Source organism: Purpureocillium lilacinum (genome assembly GCF_023168085.1).
Source record: "Purpureocillium lilacinum CBS 284.36 DNA, scaffold_3, whole genome shotgun sequence".
Lineage (NCBI taxonomy): Eukaryota > Fungi > Ascomycota > Sordariomycetes > Hypocreales > Ophiocordycipitaceae > Purpureocillium > Purpureocillium lilacinum.
In genome coordinates this window covers 4,165,688-4,183,791 of record NW_027072113.1, presented here as the reverse complement: position 1 = coordinate 4,183,791, position 18,104 = coordinate 4,165,688, and the positions used below count along the sequence as shown (strand labels likewise).

The 18,104-nt window shown below is 59.1% G+C and overlaps 9 protein-coding genes across 9 annotated transcripts; 5 read left to right on the top strand and 4 right to left on the bottom strand.

Moving 5' to 3' along the window:
• Nucleotides 1-1,990: 1,990 nt before the first annotated feature.
• On the top strand, nucleotides 1,991-2,857 carry PLICBS_004837 (uncharacterized protein; the record flags this gene model as incomplete). The annotated part of the gene is made up of 2 exons (XM_018325781.2): nucleotides 1,991-2,475; nucleotides 2,551-2,857. 2 exons carry the CDS (start codon nucleotides 1,991-1,993, stop codon nucleotides 2,855-2,857), a joined length of 792 nt encoding a protein of 263 aa, XP_018175533.1.
• A 1,849-nt stretch (nucleotides 2,858-4,706) lies between these two features.
• PLICBS_004836 (uncharacterized protein) lies at nucleotides 4,707-6,509 on the top strand (the record flags this gene model as incomplete). Its single annotated transcript, XM_018325783.1, has 4 exons — nucleotides 4,707-4,752; nucleotides 4,998-5,821; nucleotides 5,898-6,085; nucleotides 6,143-6,509. The coding sequence occupies 4 exons, from the start codon at nucleotides 4,707-4,709 to the stop codon at nucleotides 6,507-6,509; spliced, it is 1,425 nt and encodes a 474-aa protein (XP_018175535.1).
• Nucleotides 6,510-6,746: 237 nt separating this feature from the next.
• PLICBS_004835 (uncharacterized protein) lies at nucleotides 6,747-8,762 on the bottom strand (the record flags this gene model as incomplete). The annotated part of the gene is made up of 3 exons (XM_018325784.2): nucleotides 6,747-7,938; nucleotides 8,054-8,349; nucleotides 8,460-8,762. 3 exons carry the CDS (start codon nucleotides 8,760-8,762, stop codon nucleotides 6,747-6,749), a joined length of 1,791 nt encoding a protein of 596 aa, XP_018175536.2.
• A 964-nt stretch (nucleotides 8,763-9,726) lies between these two features.
• PLICBS_004834 (ureidoglycolate lyase) lies at nucleotides 9,727-10,476 on the top strand (the record flags this gene model as incomplete). The annotated part of the gene is made up of 1 exon (XM_018325785.2): nucleotides 9,727-10,476. One exon carries the CDS (start codon nucleotides 9,727-9,729, stop codon nucleotides 10,474-10,476), a length of 750 nt encoding a protein of 249 aa, XP_018175537.2.
• A 467-nt stretch (nucleotides 10,477-10,943) lies between these two features.
• PLICBS_004833 (ureidoglycolate lyase) lies at nucleotides 10,944-12,021 on the top strand (the record flags this gene model as incomplete). Its single annotated transcript, XM_018325786.2, has 3 exons — nucleotides 10,944-11,063; nucleotides 11,115-11,358; nucleotides 11,414-12,021. The coding sequence occupies 3 exons, from the start codon at nucleotides 10,944-10,946 to the stop codon at nucleotides 12,019-12,021; spliced, it is 972 nt and encodes a 323-aa protein (XP_018175538.2).
• Nucleotides 12,022-12,394: 373 nt separating this feature from the next.
• On the bottom strand, nucleotides 12,395-12,936 carry PLICBS_004832 (60S ribosomal protein eL42; the record flags this gene model as incomplete). Its single annotated transcript, XM_018325787.2, has 2 exons — nucleotides 12,395-12,434; nucleotides 12,503-12,936. The coding sequence occupies 2 exons, from the start codon at nucleotides 12,934-12,936 to the stop codon at nucleotides 12,395-12,397; spliced, it is 474 nt and encodes a 157-aa protein (XP_018175539.2).
• Nucleotides 12,937-13,957: 1,021 nt separating this feature from the next.
• Nucleotides 13,958-14,996, top strand: PLICBS_004831 (uncharacterized protein; the record flags this gene model as incomplete). Its single annotated transcript, XM_018325788.2, has 4 exons — nucleotides 13,958-14,351; nucleotides 14,405-14,547; nucleotides 14,598-14,836; nucleotides 14,888-14,996. The coding sequence occupies 4 exons, from the start codon at nucleotides 13,958-13,960 to the stop codon at nucleotides 14,994-14,996; spliced, it is 885 nt and encodes a 294-aa protein (XP_018175540.1).
• Nucleotides 14,997-15,748: 752 nt separating this feature from the next.
• PLICBS_004830 (uncharacterized protein) lies at nucleotides 15,749-16,660 on the bottom strand (the record flags this gene model as incomplete). Its single annotated transcript, XM_065600603.1, has 1 exon — nucleotides 15,749-16,660. The coding sequence occupies one exon, from the start codon at nucleotides 16,658-16,660 to the stop codon at nucleotides 15,749-15,751; it is 912 nt and encodes a 303-aa protein (XP_065456675.1).
• A 562-nt stretch (nucleotides 16,661-17,222) lies between these two features.
• On the bottom strand, nucleotides 17,223-17,756 carry PLICBS_004829 (multiprotein-bridging factor 1; the record flags this gene model as incomplete). Its single annotated transcript, XM_018325790.2, has 2 exons — nucleotides 17,223-17,525; nucleotides 17,598-17,756. The coding sequence occupies 2 exons, from the start codon at nucleotides 17,754-17,756 to the stop codon at nucleotides 17,223-17,225; spliced, it is 462 nt and encodes a 153-aa protein (XP_018175542.1).
• Nucleotides 17,757-18,104: the final 348 nt, after the last annotated feature.

Below are 18,104 nucleotides of genomic sequence, written 5' to 3'. Positions count from 1 at the left end.
GCGACTAACACGGCATAGCTGGATTGGGTCAACATTGGCGAGGCGGAAAAGGCGCACTTGGTGTTGAATGGGCTAGCATGAGGCTGCGGCCTTTTATGACTTGCACGATGGATATGAGCTATATGGTTGTCATGGATATGGAAGTTGAACCAAGGGGGGCAAATGAGGGTTTGCGTGGGATTTGCCGTCCATATATATGCGCGGCACAGGAGCAAGCCAAGCATAATGCCCAGCGGGCAGCATGAAGCTGATGCCTGCAGACCCAGAACCTAAACAATCGAATTGACAAGGATTCTCGCCTTGTTTATGCGAGACGCGAGACGCGAGCCACCTGACACTTGGACATCAGTCGTGAGTAGAGGGACGAACTGCTTCATGTCAAGTTGTAACATGTATGCATCGCGCCACCAAGTCGGGAGTCAATTGATGGCCCTCGTAGGGCATATTGACCTGGCCGATTGCTTCGCCTTCTCGTGTGACTCTTCGCTGCTAGCCTCGGCCTCAAATGGCATTGTGGTGCGGAACTGGTAACCCCGCGGAGGCGACTGCGTCCGGATACCCAAAGGCCACCATGACCGGGTGTGGACCGTTCCGCGCTCCCAAGTGACTCGGCTCTCGTGGCCCCAGCGTCGACCGCCAAGACCGTTAGAACGTGGTCTACCGAGACAGGCCAATATATGCGATGCACTGGTGCTGGTCTTGGATCAGCTCGTATATCATTCGGACCAGATGATTGGTATTTTCCAACAGACTTCGATTGATGCTGTTACACTACAAGAGACTGCCCCCCTTGGTGCCGCTCCAAAGGGCCCTGGGGAAGGATCGTGGATGGCGGCCACATGGCTTGGAGTATCGGCCAAGACCGTTGTTAGGGTTCCATCAAATAGAGATGACCTGCTCGAGCCGTCCGTGGGATATAGATGTTTTCTCAGGGCGGTACGGGAATCCACCACCGCAATAGAATGTAGCTAAGGAACTTCGACGGTGCTTGCCATCGCGTCGCCTTAGCAGCCGAGACGATGTATTTCTCTTCGCCCTTCAAAGTCGACAGTACCAGCCATCCTCTGGATTGAATCTCAATACAGCTTTGCTTTACTGGGATTGACCAAACGATGAACCCTACCGCCCAAGCATTTTGACGCTTCAGCCATCACGCCCGGCTAGGGGGACATGGGCTGGTTCAACGTTGGCTGCTGCCCTTGAGCCGACATGTGCAACGGCGTATACCTTTCCGCAGCTTGCCGCGCGAGGAGCTAATTCCGTCCTCTACGGCAACTGGTCGTTCGCCTCGGACGTCGGCTTATGCTTATTATCAGTGAGGCTAGCCCAGCTTACCCCGGCCTCGGCAGATGTGCTCCTCCCTGATCTGAATCCTGGGGCGATGCAACAAGGGCCCACACACGTCGAAGGATTAAACCACACACAGGGCACAATCGCTGGCCGCCAAGTGCGCCCCAAGTTTCCAGCAATCAATGCAAGGCAATGAAGCTGAGGCGCAACCCTCCTCCTCGATGCCTGCGCCAGGTTTTCTTCCCTCCGTCTCTCTCTCCTTCTCACGGGGGGGCGATCGCCTCTCTCCGGGTGCTTTGACCTGCTGGTCGCTTTTGGAAGCTCAGAGCCCGGACGACATGGACACCTGCCGTGAAGAGGATAGTCGGCCGCAAGTTGTTGTTGTGAGGACCATGGTTCTCGCTGCGCGGGTAGAAACATCGAGTCGGTTTTCGTCGGTCCGCGAGGGCGGAATGGCATTCGAGCGGGAAAGAAATACTCGGAGCATCGTTGAGAGTCATTGCTCTCCTGAGATGAGAATGAGCGATTGCTCCAGTGCTGTCGGCGCCGTGTGCCTCACGCAAGGTGCTCTCATCCACCACGATGTATAAAGTCGAGCGCAATTCACCTCGCAAGAGTGTCTACCTCAGCAAGAAACACAGTTCATCGTTTCAACTCACATCTTTAGCAGAACTCGTTGCCCCTTTCCCACATCATCACCATGGTTTCTACGCTTTTCGTTCTGGGCATCGCCCTCATCCCAGCCGTCGCTGCTGCTCCTCCTCCTTCTCCTCCTGTCAGTGCTGTCAAAGCTCCTGGAGAAAATATCGTGGGCGGCACTCCTGCCCGGGCCGGGGAGTTTCCGTACATCGTCTCGCTCTCGCGCCGGGGCAGGGGACACTTCTGCGGCGGGTCTCTCCTCAACGAGGACACCGTCGTCACTGCCGCTCACTGTGTTGTGGAGGCCGACCCCGGCAGCACCCTCGTCCGCGCGGGTTCCCTCAGGGCCTCCGGCGGCGGTGTCCAGGTCGGCGCTGCGTCGTTCATCGTCCACCCAGGCTACAGGGGCTCGCCCGAGGGAGGATCGGACATTGCCATCATTAAGCTCGCGCAGCCGATCCGCGCCAGCGGCAATATCGGATACGCGAGCCTCCCCTCCGCGGGCTCCGACCTCCGTGGCGGTACGCTCGTCGAGGTCGCTGGATGGTACGTTTAACCTAGATGCCCTCTCGGGACCGTTAAAGACACCACATTGCCCCGTCGCTAACAAATGTACGTCAGGGGCGCCACGACAAGACAGGGCACCATGCCAAGTGACGTCCTCCTCAAAGTCGAGGTTCCCGCCGTTGAACGCACGAGCTGCAATCGGGCATGGAATGGGAGAGTCGACCGCACCATGGTCTGCGCTGGTGAGGTTCAGGGCGGCGAGGACTCGTGCTACGGCGACTCGGGCGGCCCTCTGGTGGATGCCCGCAGCCGTGTGCTGGTCGGCACAGTCTCCTTTGGCAAGCCATGCGCCCAGCCCAACTCGCCCACCATCTACGCCAACGTGGGTGCCCTGCTGGGCTTTGTCACGGGCAACATGTAACGGAGCTGCAATGTTCTGGACGTTTCCGGGCTGCGGGAGCTCACTGTGTCGAAACGAACGTTGATTCAAGCAGGGTCTGGCACCTCTTTGTACGCCAATTGTTTCCTGGTATATAACTTAGCAACCAGACTGAACATGTTGTGATGCCTTGGAAGAGTGTCAGTAATAAGCCTGGTCGCACCGTAACAGCGCGCTTGCTCCTGGTGCCTGGAGAGGCCGTCTGCTACACTACGCCATACTTGATGCAACAGATGTACTGTAGTACGAATCAAACAAGGAGGCATGGCGACTTTGTCACGGCTTTCTTGGGTATCATGGGGATCAAGGTGTCGTAGTCACTTACATGTAACTCAGCTGTGGCTATAATTAGCAATACTCGCGTCAGGAGGAGCTACTACTACTACTGTGCCTTGGCGATTGGGCACTCTTAAACCCGAATCAAGGCCCAAGGTAAGCACATTATCCGATTCAAACGCCTCCCGCTTCCAATCCCAACCGTCCAGGTGCAATGAGCGAGGCTGACCCAGGGCCAGAGCAGCCGGCCAAGTCGACAACGTGGAGATATAGTTGTTCATTTTGACAAGAAGGTTGATGCGCGGCGTGGTAATAAAACGCAATGAATGATCCTGGCCGCATTGGTTGACGACAGCCAATATTCCTTGCTGCTCGGACCACCGCTCATCATTGTCCAACCCGGGCAGAAACATGGGTTTACAACGCGATTGCCAGCGCGTCGATTCAACGAGTTTTCCAATGTACGCCTCGAGGCTTCGGTTGTCTCTCCCGCGCGTGGTGTTCACTGGTCATCAACATGACGCAGCATAACGAAGGGGTGGGTCTTTGGCTGCCGAGATTTGGCGCAAGCGGGGGCGGCGGCGGCCCTGCATGAAGATGCACCGAATAGGTGGACAAAAATGCAGAGCCGGCGCGGGTGTCAAGTTTGCAGCCGGCGAATCATGGACCGCGCATTTGCGTTCAGGCGCGCAGGGAGGCGCCGCACCGCAAATTCAATGGATCGCCGCCCGCCTCCCAGGGCTCTGCGAAGCTGGTCAGGTGTCGCGTTGCTGCAGTCTTGTCGCGTCGTTGTCGACCAGCTTTGAGTCGATCCAAGCACAACAACAACGTGGCTTGGACATGGCGATGTGCAAATGCCGCACCACAAGATTCTCCAGGAGGGGGTCCGGCAGACGGCAGCGTGTAGAGAGCCCAAAAGCATCAGGGCGCGCTGGGGTCTCCGCGTGGCCGTCGCCATCGACGGGAAGGCTGCGTCATTGCGATTCCAGCGGCCGCGACATGGCCACGGCTCCAGCATGCCAGCCAGCTGAGCACCAGCATGAAGCGGCTGCTCCGCCCCCCTCTCGTCGATGCCGACAGCTGGCCCCAGCTTCCGACACCTCGGCGCGCCACTGCATGACGGACCGGCGGCGAGCCCACACGCCGGCGAAATTAAGTAGCACCGCGCCTGGTGAGGTGGTGCTCGACGCGCGCCACTGCCCTGCCCTGCCGTGAGGTGAGGAGACGGGGAAAGAGCTATACGAGCGGCCGCCCTCCATTTCCAAGTGCCCGTGACAGGGGGTGCCCGAGTTAAAGTTACCGTCCCCTGGGGCGGGCGGCGTCCATGTGCCTTGGCCCGACCAACACCACCACCTCCCCCAATCTCAGATTGGACGGGCGCCTCCCTCTCTAGCATCCAGGTGTCGTCGACTACTTCTCATTCCGCTTCCTTCTCGCACGCTGCAGCGTCCTTGTCAGCTCGTCGCCTTTCGACCCTCGCCCCCGTCCCCCCCATCTCTGCCCTCCTGCGTCTCGCGCAAGGAGAGAGAGACCGCAGTCGAGTAATTCTGTACCCATGCTCCTCGGGACAATCTGGCGCGGCGCCGCGCTGGCGGTTGCGGGTGAGTTCCAACTATCCTTCCCCCTGTCCCCTGCTCTCTCTCTCCCTCTGTCCCAGAAGCTCTCCTGGAAACGGCGCCTCGTTGCAGCACTCCTCTACCGCCGCCGCCGTTGTGTATAATACATCGATACGCCGCCTTGCGGGCGCGCCTTATTTACCCTGCCCGTTCTACGCCCAGAGACTCGTCACGTCACGTCCATGTATAAAACGATGCCGTTACTGACAACGATGCTCCCCCTCCCGCAGCCCTCGCGCCCGCCGTCGCCCGCGCCGCCGATGACGCCGACAACCCGCCCGGCCAGTCGACCTTCGTCTCGCCCGACGGCGACGTCGCCTTCGCCTTCACCGTCCCCGAGCACAACAACCTCGACGTCTACTTCAGCCTGCGCGTCTCCCTCGACAGCGCCTGGGGCGGCGTCGGCCTCGGCAGCGACGACATGAAGGGCGCCCTCTTCCTCCTCCTCTACCGCGACTCCCGCTCCGACTCCAACGTCACCTTCTCCCCGCGCGTCGCCTACGGCAACTACGAGCCCGAGTTCTACCCGGACCTCAACTACGAGGTCCTCAACGGCACCGGCGTCCGCGACGACGGCTACATGTACTTCAACGCAAAGTGCATCGAGCACTGCCGCAGCTGGCCCGCCCGCGGCACGGGGAGCGGCTACATCGACGTCTCGTCGCCCGCCTCAAACGCCATCTACGCCGTCGGCCCGCGCGAGAGCTTCCGCAGCGCGGACCAGCGCGCCAGCATCAAGTTCCACCGCGAGTTTGGCGGCTTCACCATCGACATGCAGCATACCCAAGGCAGCGCCGACCTACCCGTTCTCAACGCAAACTCCAAGAATGAGGGCGTCTCTTTCGGCTGGCGCAAGACGGGCAAGGCCGATGTCAAGGCTGCCCTGCACGGCGCCTTCATGGTCCTGTTCCTCGTCGTGCTCTTCCCCGTTGGCGTCGCCTTCCTGCGCCTCGGCCAATGGGCCCGCTGGCATGCCGTTAACCAGACCGTCGCAATGCTCGGCGTCTTTGCGGGCTTCGCTCTGGGCGTCGTGACGAGCTTCAACTACCAGAGGGTGAGTATGCGCTGAACTCATTGGAACCCATGGAACACAGTGTTGAATTCCGTGCTGACTCTATTACGCACCCTAGTCTCGCGGGTTCCGCCACTATCACCAGATCCTCGGGTTCATCATCGTCGCCTTCATCATTGGCCAGTTCGTACTCGGCTTCCTCCACCACACCGAGTACCGCAAGACGCAGGCCCCCACAAAGTTTGGCAGGATCCATCTCTGGCTGGGCCGCATCATCATCTTCTTCGGCGTCCTGAATGCCTTCTTGTACGTGCCTCTTCGTTCCGCCTGCAAGCTCGGGTGCGCTGACACATTCGCCTCTAGTGGCTTCTCCTTCGCGCTCGATAACAAGTATGGCATGATCCTCGCCGGCCTCCTTATCTTCATCGGCTTCGTCATGCTCTTCTTCGTCTTCGGCCGCGGCTACCTCAACAAGAAGAAGCGCGTCCAGCTCGCCAACGGCCAGCCCGGCGCCAACACGAGCTACCAGCCGCACCCCTGGCGGCAGGACTACCACCCCGCGCCCCAGTCCAGCAACCCGTCCGACCCGCCCCCGGGCTACGAGCCGCCCTCGCAGCACATCGGCCTGCAGCCGGTGCCGGCGAGGTCAACGTCGCCGTGGAGGAGCGCAGACAAGGACGACGAGGACCCGGGACTGGGGAGCGCCCAACGGCCGCGAGAATTCGCATGAGGATGGTAGTCCGACTCTCGGCGAGCAGAATCGAGCTTCGGAACGGTTTGACAACAGGGAGCAAGCGAGTATTGTTTCATAGCGGGAACCGCGCACGCGACATGTCTTGTACTATACTGTCTTCGGGTCATATCTAGGCGTTCATGTCAGAGTAGATGTAAGGATTCGCAAACTGGTCAGGCCTCTAAATGGAATTGGTTCCTTGAGGATGCGTCGGTCTACGACGCGCTTCCTCGTCTAATTGTGTGTCCCGGGGGACTCTTCCTCTTGTTCGTCGCCCTCGAGCCATATCTCATGCCCGTCTCCTTCCTTGACTAGCAAGCTGGCCAGGCACGCACAAATGGCGTCGCAGGCAAGTGCCCAGAACACAAGCCCGACGACGCCATTGCTGAGCCCGAAGCCGTACACCACACCGCCCACCATGGGGCCTATGGTCCTCGCTGCGCTGCTGACGCTCTGCGATATGCCGTGGACGGTGCCCAGGACACTGGGATGGGGCGAGCAGTTGTTGACGAGGATGACCTGGCTGGGGAGCGCAAACGTCCTTCCAGTCACCTGTATGAACAGCAGCCCGATGATGGCAACCCATATCGCGGGCCCGGTCTTTGCTGACGGCGGCGCCGTGGTGCTAGGCACGACGGACAGGTACGGCACGAGAAAGTACGTGAACGGGAAGCAGAGCAAAAAGTACCGCCACGACTTGAGGGTGCCGAGACGTGCCGATATCCGTGGATAGAGGAACAGCTGCATCGTTATGCCAATAGCGCCCAGGATGGCCATGGCAATTCCGACTGACCGGGGGTGAAGGCCGATGCCACCCGTGAAGAAGAAGGGCAGTCGGGGCTTGTGGTCGGATTTCGCGGGATCCCATACCGGCGTCGACAGAAACACGAACCACAGGGAATTGAAGGTCCCAACATGAAAGTTTAGGAAGAATTGCGCAAACAGCGTCAGGGCGACGTTCCGGGTGAAGATGCGACGGAAGGCGAGTCGCTGCGTGTAGCGCTTGACGGGGGGTTTGACGACGGCTTCCTCGCCATTTAGCTCGACGTCTTCGGTCAGGAGACTCTGGTAGTCTCCGCCTCTGTCCGATCTTTTAAACATCCCCTTGACACTCCTCGTGAGTTTCTTGCCCAGTCGGAATCCAAGGTCTTGGGTGCCATCGCGCAGGGAGTCGAGTGTCTCCTCGAGGCCGAGCCACACAGCGACGGCGGCACACAGAAGGAAGAAGGACGATACAATGTTTGGAGTGGCATAGGGGAACTTTTCGAAGAAGGGCATCCCTCCAAAGACGTCGGGATAGCTGCCCGCTGGATCAGAGAGTATGCCGCCGAGGATTGGTCCAATGATGACGCCGATATTGAAGGTCATGGGTAGGAGGAGGAACGCCCGAGCCTGGAATTTCTTTTCACGGATGATCTCGCTGATCCTATGTTGCGTCAGCCTTCATCTCTCACCTGTGCAGAGAGCCCCCTCTCTCTCCCTAAATTTTCCGACAACTTGTCGTTGAGTGAGGAGAAAACGGTGAGTAGCTGGGCACTTACATGGTTCGCATGACGCCGATGTTACCGTTGGTCATGCCGCCTAGTGTGCGAAACACCAGCGCCTGCCAAAACGTTGTGGAGAATCCAAAGCCCAGGCACGACACGCTCGTACCCAGAAGGCCTACCAGCAAAACGGTCTTGCGGCCGGCGCGGTGCGAGTCGGCCACGCGGCCCCAGAGCATGGCCGTTAGGAACTGCGCAGCCATGAAGCTGGCGTGCAAAACCCCGGCTTGGCTCGAGATGGTCGCATCGGGAAGGGACGGGTCGAACCACTTGAGCTGATAGAACATGTACGACTGGCATTGTGTCAGACGGAGCGTCTCCGGGTGGACACGGAAGGCGAGTTGTTGAGAGGGTATGATGGGGTTGGTGTTGAGCAGTAGTGGAGGAGCTGCGTGAGACTTACCTGCAACGAGGTCTGTACAAGGGGCTCACTCATACGGGCCAGTGTGATGATGACTAGCTGGTCCTTCCGGGGCAGCTCGCTCCACGCCACTGGTTTTCTGCTGTGGGCATCCTCCTGTTGAGACGGCAGGGCAGCCGGAGGGTCCCGGATGGCGGCTTCGTCGCCCTCCGCTACGGCAGCGAGGGACGGGCCATTGGGGCCATTGCCTCTTGAGCGGGCCGCCACAGGCTCTCTCGGGAAATCGAGGAGCGCGTCTACGTCGGAGTCGCTGTCGGAGTCGTCATGACTGCTATGTTCTCTCATTCAGCCCGATGGCGGCGTCGCTTAATGCCGAGACGCAGACGGTCACGTTAGTGGCGGGATTGGCGTCGAGTCGTCAGAATTGCAGTACTGGGGTTACGGAGGCAGTCAGATGGAGACGAAAGAACGAGTTTGCCGGCCGTCCTGCACAGTGGGCGGGGTCGGGGGCTTTTTGTTGATGTTGTGGTGCTCGAAACGGAGAGCACAGACGGTGTAACAGTGTGAAGACGGTCACGATGGCTTTCAGACCCAACGGCGAGCACGTCAGTTTGAAAGGCGATGCCCTGCGCGCCTTTGTCGAGGTCGCCGCCAATGAGCGACCGTCGCTAGTACGGCCTACGGCTCTTTCATCCGATCGCTCCTTCCTCTCGAACGGATCAGGGTTTCCGCCCAACGGCAGGCGCGAATGCCGAACTCGGCGCCGAAGGGCCAGCCACAAACGGCGCTCGTGCCTTCCTCTAGGCGGGCTGAATGCCGCCCTTTCTTGTTGGTCATGTTCAAAATGCAGCTCCGGTGGGAACCAGAGATGGATATGCATATTCATCACATCTGAGAAGACAGATTGGGGTCGAGGAGCGTTGTCTGGGGGCAGGGCGGCGGGAGCGGCGTTTTCAGGCCAGCGTGGGCCGCTACGTTGGCGCGGAGGCGGCCGCGCCCGGAGGGGTCCGGCACCGGCCAGGGCTCCGCCCCCGCGGAAGGCCGGCCCTATGGCCAGCTTTCGAGGGGCTTCGGAGCTGCGCAGGCGCAACGGCCGCTCGACATAAAGCCGCCGTCGACTTCTCTTTGTCGCCTTTGATGTCTCTCCAAGCCACGGAAGAAACTCTGCTGGAGTCTTGAGAGCCGGACAATTTGGCGCGGGTAGAGAAAAGAGGAGAACAGACGCTGCACAAGGATCACAACACGCCAAAGGTCACACTCGGCCAGTCGCACGACAGCAACTCATCTCGGCCAGAGTCAAGCGGCCACGATGGTCGTCACCGTCAACATCGGCAGCCGCAAGGTGCAGGTCACCGCCCAGCCCCTCTCACACGAGGCCTTTGCCCCGTTCGGCAGCGTCATCGCCAACCCGCGCTCCGACGTGCACCCCTCCGCGTTCGCCGCCCACGCCGCGTCGCTGCCGCCCAACGCCTTCTCCGCCAACCAGGGCTCCGCCATCCAGTACCGCAATGTGAGCCGCGTGCGCAACCTGTACTCGCAGGCGCCCAGCGGCGGCCCCGGCGAGGCCGTCTTCAGCATGTTTGTCTGCGCCGCGAGGGAGCTGGCCCCGGCGCCCGGCAGCACGGAGGGCGCGCCGGAGGACCTGTTCTCCGTCAAGGTGCTGGAGCGCCACCCGTTCACGACCCAGACCTTTGCGCCGGTGTCTTCCTCGGCCGAGACTTACCTCGTCGTCGTCGCGCCCAGCCTGGCGCCCAACGAGGCCGACAAGGACCTGCCCGTTCCGCAGGGCGCCGACCTACCCGGGAGGGGGCTGCCAGACTTGAGCGGGCTGGTGGCATTCGTGGCGACGAACGCCCAGGCGGTCACCTATGGAGCAGGAACATGGCATGCACCCATGGTAGTCTTGGGAGACGAGGGCACGACGCTGGATTTTGTGGTGTCACAGTCCATGAGCGGTGTACCCGTGGAAGACTGCCAACTGGTGGAGTTTGAGTCGGACAGCGGGAACGAGCCACAGATTGACGTGAGGATACCAAAGGGGAGAAGGGAAAAGCTGTAAGATCATTAAAGGCGTCTTTTATCCGTTTCACTACATAAATAGGAATAGAGCCGGCATCAGCCCACAGTTGGTTACCAATTTCTCGCTTTGTCTGGTGAGAGATGCGAACCTGATTTCAACTTGGTGATCCACTCAACCACTCCTCTCTCGGAAAACACATGCTCTAAATTCGCCCGACTCGCGACATCGCAGCACTTTGCGAGAACCTTGGCCGCCTCTCAAAGTCACGTAACGCCATTACAACTAGCAACTCATTTCCGGCTCCGACTGACGGAGTCTGAGCCCCATCGTCGTGTATATAGCCGGATCAAAACGATACGCAGATTAGTCATCGGTGACATCCCGTGTCAAGACAAAGGCGCCATTGGTTCGAGCCCCGACTCCTGAGTCTTTAAATAGAACTGCTTGACGATAGCCTCATCCTATCTCGCTACTCGGTATCCCAGGCATAAGGAAAAGCAGTCACTATGGGCGACAAGGTGTCCTCGACGGACGCGCAGAATAAGCTAGAGGACCTCTCTGGCATCGCGCTCAAGCCCGGCGAAAACCCGTACGCGGCTTTCATCAAGGCCTGCCACAACAGCCATGTACGTCGACCACTTGAATTGAAGGAGACCCTCTAATGATCGATGATGCAGGAGGAAATCCAGCAGCTGTATTCGGTCCACCGTACCAGGCGCAACGCCCAACAAAAAGACAAGTTTCTGTCTCCCGACTTCAGCGGCCTCATCATCGACCAGCACCTGCTGAAGCTGGAGAGACCGCATATCGAGCCCGGCTTTCAAGATGAGAGGAACTGTCTCGTCCTGTGGGCGCGGCCGCCGATTCATGTAATTCAGTTGGCTGAAAAGCTGCAAAATATGCTCAAGGCGGCTGCTCCAGGTAGGGGTGTCCCGAGGTTCTCATTTGCCGACGCACGGCGACTAACGGTAATCAGGCGTCTGGCTGATGCCGACGTACCGGATGCATCTCACCACTCTTGAAATCACTTTCTCCAAGACGCCCGAGGAGATTGGATCGCTGGTGTCCGTCCTCCGTCCGGCGCTCCCCTCCATCACGTCTTACACGCACACCCACCGTGCGCGTCTGGTCAAGCCCATGATCTCATATGACCTCTCAGCGTTTGCGGTCTCCTTCCTGCCGGCGTCGGGTGAACTGGCAACCTCGCCAGCTGCGACGCAGCCTGATCCGCAAGATGGCGTCACCTCAGGCGACGACTACACATACCACCACCTGCGGCGAGACATCTTCGACCAGGTGTGCGACGCAGGTCTCGAGGTTGGATCGCGATACCAGGTCCCGAGCGCGCACATTACTCTCGGGCGGTACCTGGACGGGGCTGAGCATGACACTCCGGAGAAAAGGGCTAGCTGGATCAAGGCGATTGACGAGATCAACGAGTGGCTCGAGAAGGAGGTCTGGGATAAGTCGGACGCCGAGTTCAACGGAGAGTGGGTTGTCGGACAGGAGAAGGGGCTTGACGCTCGCAACGGAACGCTGTGGTACGGGGGTGGAAGAACCATCATGATGGGCGAAGGCTTCTAGACGTAGACCGATAAAGTAGACCAGACATTGGATAGACACGCTGGTCATGATCAAGCGAGGGAGTGGCAGCTCAATGGTGGTTCCATTCGACCTGTTTGTACTGGCCCATTGTCACATCCGCCGTCCCGAGTGCTCGCCCTCTGCCTCTCTAGAAATGACCTTTTCGCCCTGGGTGGCCGAACTGACTGCAACTCGAGTTGCCAAGTCGCCGCACGCGTACTCGTCCGTAATGCGTGACACAGAGAACCGTTTTATTCATTCCCTATGAACCCATCCCCAATCGAGGATTTGGTATCCCCCTTCGCCAGTGTCCATGATGCCCAAATGCCGCGAGGAGAAGCACGAGAAATGGAGTGACCCGAAAACAATGCACTTAGAACACCAGAGCCGCACCCTTCGTCTTCTTGTCGCCACTGTACGCCGCCTCGTTAGCACGCCGCATGACCGCGCTGGTCGTCGGGGGTGACCCGGATTCACGTACCCAAGCTCAAAGTGCTTGCATCGCTTCAGCGCCAGCTGGCACTTGGTCTTGCACTTGACGCACTCCAACCGCAGGACGACCTTCTTGGTCGTCTTGGCCTTCTTGTGGAAGACGGGCTTGGTCTGACCACCATAACCCGACTGCTTCCGGTCGTAACGACGCTTACCCTGGGCGAACAGGGAGGCCTTGCCAGCCTTGTACTGGGTGACCTTGTGCTGCGTGTGCTTGCGGCACTCCTTGCCCTTGCAGTAGGTGTTGCGGGTCTTGGGAATGTTGACCTGTGCCGGCAGGGTCAGCAGCTGTTTGCGGCGTGGTGACGCGGGTCGATGGCCCTCGAAGTCGCAGTCGGTCGCCATTTGCACGAGACAGTCCTCGATGCGCGAATCTGGTTGTATCGTCGTCGGAGTCGAAGGTTTCGTCACGAGCTTCCTCATTTCAGGCCGTGGCCGTCGTCATGCTCGCTCCGTTCGCGCCTCCCCCCGCCTCGCATTGAGATTCGAAAGTTCGTCGAAGACTGTCATCGCGTGCTGGCGACCGCTCGTGCGCTTCGAGGAGCGTAATCGCCCTGTGGTTTTGGATACATCAGACGGGATTGGGGATCGCAGCGGGACGTACCATCTTGACGACGTTGTGCGGTGTCGTTACTAGGTGTTTGGTGATGCAAAGTTCCCAAGATGGAGCGAAATTTGGGAGGTTTTGGTGATTTCTCGCTTTGTGGGAAACTAGGGTAAATGGTGGTCCTGATTGGGCCATGAGGCTAACGGTGGGGTCGAGCCACTCGGTGCCTCGATTCCAGGGCTGTGACTAGCGAACGGTGCTGACATAATGGGTCGGCTGCATTTATGCGGTGGATAATCCACAGTTGTGCAGTCATGGTGGGCTTGCATTGAGGCGCGGGACATCGACCCGAAACGGCATCAAGAACCAGGCTCGCAAGCCGAGGAACGCAATTGATGCAAGACTTCCGGGAACTTGAACTGCTCGTCCCCTGCACAGTTGCCGTTTTGATTCTGCCTAACCTCCTATGCAGTAACATGCCTGTTGCGCAAATTGGAGTGCAGCGTGCCGACGTTCTTCAAATGTAGTATCGCATCTCTTGGGTGCGTCAATGACTGCGTTTATATCCACGAGGCAGTCCAAACTTTGCAATGGGCTGGAATACATCTTCGCAAACATCAAGGTTCAGTTTGGCTTGACGTTCATGTCAGAAGTTGACCACTTCATCAGCACAGGTCCATGTTAGTGGTTGTGCACATCGGCAACCCGACCTGGCTTGGTGGCTATACACCGGCTAAACCAAGTTTCCCGGAACAACCAGTTCGAGGGAGTCCAGCAACACAACAGCTCCAACTGCCCCTGTTTGGACGTGGACCCCACCATCACGACCAGGTGTCACCAACTCCCGCCTACAGGACACGTTACGACGACACTGCCGTCGCAACCACACAGCCCACCATGGACCCCTATTCCGCCGAGGGCGAGCTCATCAACATCCACAATCACTTCCACCAGGGCCAGTACCAGGAGGTCGTCGACTTCGACACGTCCTCCTTCTCCCCCGAGAACGCCCTGCCCGCGCGCGTCCTGCAACTGCGAGCCCGCATCGCCCTTGGCCAGGCCGAGGATGTTCTCGCCGACGTGAAGGGCGAGTCGGTGCCCGATCTCGAGGCCCTCGGTGCCTTTGCAGAGTACACCCTTGGCAAGACCGACGCCGCGGTTGCGACGATCCAGAAGCTCGCCCAGTCGGCGGCGGACAACGTCACCGTCCAGATCATTGGCGGGACGGTGCTTCAGGCGTCGGGCAACTCGGACGATGCTCTGGCGCTGCTGTCGCAACATCAAGCAAGCTGTAAGCCTGCGATTGGGAATGGTTCGCCGTCAAGATACTGACTTGCGCCACAGTGGAAGCCGTTGCCTTGATTGTGCAGATCCACTTGCAACAGAACCGAACCGACCTCGCTGTCAAGGAAGTCGCCGCAGCACGGAGATGGGCGCAAGATAGCCTGTTGGTCAACTTGGCAGAGTCCTGGGTCGGACTGAGAGTGGTGCGCAATATGTCCCCTTCATGCATTGATCCGTATTGACAGCGAATTAGGGCGGTGAGAAATACCAGCAAGCGTTCTACGTCTACGAGGAGCTCGCTCAGGCGCCATCGACCGCATCGATACGGAGTCTGGTCTCCCAGGCCGTGTGTGAGCTGCACCTGGGTCGGCTAGAGGAGGCGCAGACCGCTCTCGAGCAGGCGCTGCAAAAGGAGCCGGGATACGTCGAGGCGATTGCCAACCTTTTGGTGCTCAAGGTTGTTTCTGGAAACGATGCTACGGAGTTGACAGAGTGCGTCCCCAATATTTTTGCTGTTGAGGAAATTGGCTAACTTGTTTGCAGGTCTCTGAAGAAGGCAGAGCCCAACCACCAATTCCTGGTCGATTTGGCAGAGAAGAGCGAGCTGTTTGACAAGGCGGCGGCCAAGTACAGCGCCAAGGTGGCCTCATAGATATCGGTAGAACCGTCCTTGATACGAGCATAATGATAGGCGCATGACGACTAAGGCCGAAAAACACTCGAGTGATTGCTCAATTAATTGACCCTACCCCCTGCCGGTTGTGTTTGTATAGCAAATCTGTGAACTCCGATCCGTGCAAGCACCCTGCCTTACTGCCTCAATTACCCGACGCAAAGCTTATAACCAGCCTCACTTTGTTAGTGTCCGCCCCTGCAGTTCAGCGTTCCCCCACGCTAAATCCACTGCCAATTCTGCTCGGCCCTGATCTCGTCGCGTACGTACGCCTCAGCAAGTGATGTCGGCGCGCTCACAATCTTCCGTGCCGCCTTCGAAGACGCGGACAGCGGCGGCAGCGGCACCTCGCCGTCGCCATCAGTTTCATCCTCCCACCGATGCGTGTAGCCGAACTTGAGCGGGGGGACCAGGTCGTCGCGTTCGACTAGCGACTCGTAGATCGGGTGTAGCTGTCGTTGCTGGGGCCATATTGGCGGGCAAGACGGGCCGTCGACACCGGTGGGACTTGGCTGAGGCTGGGAAGTGGGAGAGCTAGTTAGTTCGGTGCTCGAAGAGGGAACCGGGGGCTCGGGTGGCTGTCGCGGTTGGACAAACCTCGCGCTGGAAGCTGGGAGACGCTTTCTGGCCCGCTGGGCAAGTTTCTTCCTCTCCAGTTCAGCGTCGTCCGAGTCGAGGTCGTCGTCGTCATCATCATCATCGGATATGGCGAGGTATGAGCGGACATTTCCCTAAAACGCCTTAACCTCTTCCGGGTTTCGCTGAATAAACGTCTCCTTGTCTTCCAAAGTCGCGGCCACTCCTGCTTCGGTGTCAGCGGCACAGTCAGCATCCCGAGTGATGGCATCACTGCTGCCAGGTGCGTCTGTACTCATGGCTGGGTTGGTCTCGGCCGCGGGTTTAGCGTTTGCCTCTGCGTTGTCTTCGGCCTGAGTTGGCTCCGGCAGCATCGCACCCAAGCCACGTGAGAGTTGTTCGCCCGTAGGTTCCTTCGCAACAGCGTCATCGCTGCCAGCCGCTTCTTCAGCGATGCCCTTGGCCTCACCCACAATTCCGTGGACGCGAACGCGAGTTGGCTCAGAGTGGACCGCCTTTTCCGCATTTTTGAAGATGTCCTCGACCGGCAGCTTTGACAGATCCTCAGTCACGCCATCGAGGCGACGGCCCAATGGCTTGTCCGAAAAGTACTCCTGGTATTTGAGGTACGACAGCTCGTCGTCGTCCACATCGGCGGTATTTGGGACATTGGAGGATGGGACGCGAGGGCGCTTGAGCTGAGAGATGGTGCTCAGGGGCTGGCTTGCCTTGACTCCAGGCTTGGGGCTTTTGGTGGTGAGAGCAGTCGTTGATGTCGAGATGACCCCCTTGGTCGGGGACGGCGAGGGACCGGACGATTCGATCCAGTCGACAATGGACTTGACGGAGCGGCCTCCTTTGTTCACGGGAGTTTGTTGAGGGAGGGCATCTTGGGTTGAGGCGCCTTCGGCGTGAGACTTGACCGGCGAACCAGGCTGAGTAACCTTGGAAGAGACCTCGTCGCTCGCCTCAGCTCGTTCCAGGTCCGTAGAACTGGCCGAAGCTTCGACGGCGACGACTTTCACCTTGTCGTCGACGACTCCCTCAACGCCCTGGGATCGGCCCATAGTGACGGTTCGGGGCTTTTCCTAGTGCATGGGGGGGAGATATGAGGCTTGATTCCGGGTTGCTGGTAGTAAGTGTAAGATGTAGGGTGAATGTGATGACTTCGGATGGGCGTGCGAGGACTCGAGCTTAAGAAGCGCAGAGCGGCGCGCAGCGCGCAGCTGGCGACATCTGGCTGTCAGCGAAAGGCGCCTTTGCGCGCCAGACGGCCTGCCGGGTCGGTTCCTCAATCGAAAGCAACCTGTTCACCTTGCGGCCCGTCACCTTGCACGTGTCTGATCTCTGCCGGCGTGACAGCTGCGCGCAATGTCCCAAAAGATAACATTCTGATTCCTTTTGGTACGTATGTAGAAACTCTATACCCCCGCTTCTATGGCTTTCCTGCATCCTGTCCGCCACTCATCATCATTGGTGTCCGTTTCAGCGTCACACAAGACAAGTGCCCATCCAACCTAGCCCGGCGCTATCCTTGGCTCGGCGGTAAAAATCACTTTTCATGCGGTAGATGTGTTTAAACAGTAATGGCCGGAAGCCGCCGCCTCCGGAAGTGAGCTGAGGGCCGAATCACTTCTTGTTGGGGAACTTGGGGGCGCCAATGTCGGCGCCGCGCAGCTTGACGTTGAGGACGCGCTCCATCGCGCCGAGCACCTTCTGGTCGGGAGTAGCCGAGCCGCGCTCAAAGTCGGCAACGACGCCCTGAGTGGTGTTGCAACGGGTGGCGAGGTCCTTCTGCGTCATCTTGGGCTCCATCTTCTGGCGGGCGGCGGAGATGGTGTCGCCGACGAGCTTGCCGACAGTGTTGGGCTTGATGATGTCGTCGGAGCGGTCAACCTTGGTGAGGCGCTGGCCCTCGGTTCCACTTGCGGACTTGAAAGATGCATATTAGCAGCTGAGGGCTTTTCAAGGTTTAAGACGCGTTGTCGCGTGCTGGGTACGTACTGCGTTGGCTGTAGAGTACTTCTTCTCGGTGCCGATGACACCGCCGCTGCGCTGAGCGGCGTTCAGGGCCGCCTTGCCACGGATGACGGTCTCGCGCTGGGCAGCGCCGGGTCCGCGGACCTTGCTGCCAATCTTGGTGACGTTATCCCAGTCGGCCATTGTGGTGGTAGTGTTGTCGGTGGCGGGGTCGTGTGGGGAGCGGTGAATTTGCTCGTGTAAGGCGTCGATTCCTCGAGGAGTATTCGCTCGTCTCGAGAGGGCTAGATGGCGGTCGCAAAGGAGTCTCCGTGTGCGACAATCAGCGGTGTGGTTTGAGGTAGAATTGGTGATGTGATGGGGTTGCCGATGGGGCGAGAGAATGGACAGATATATGGAGGGGATGATGGCATCAAAAGGTGGAAACTTGACTCAACCGGCGGACGGAGATAAAAGCCTTCGTGGGGTTCTGGCAAGGCTGGCTGTGGCTGTCGGGGAGCCCGTGCCACACACAACGGGCGGTAGAATGTG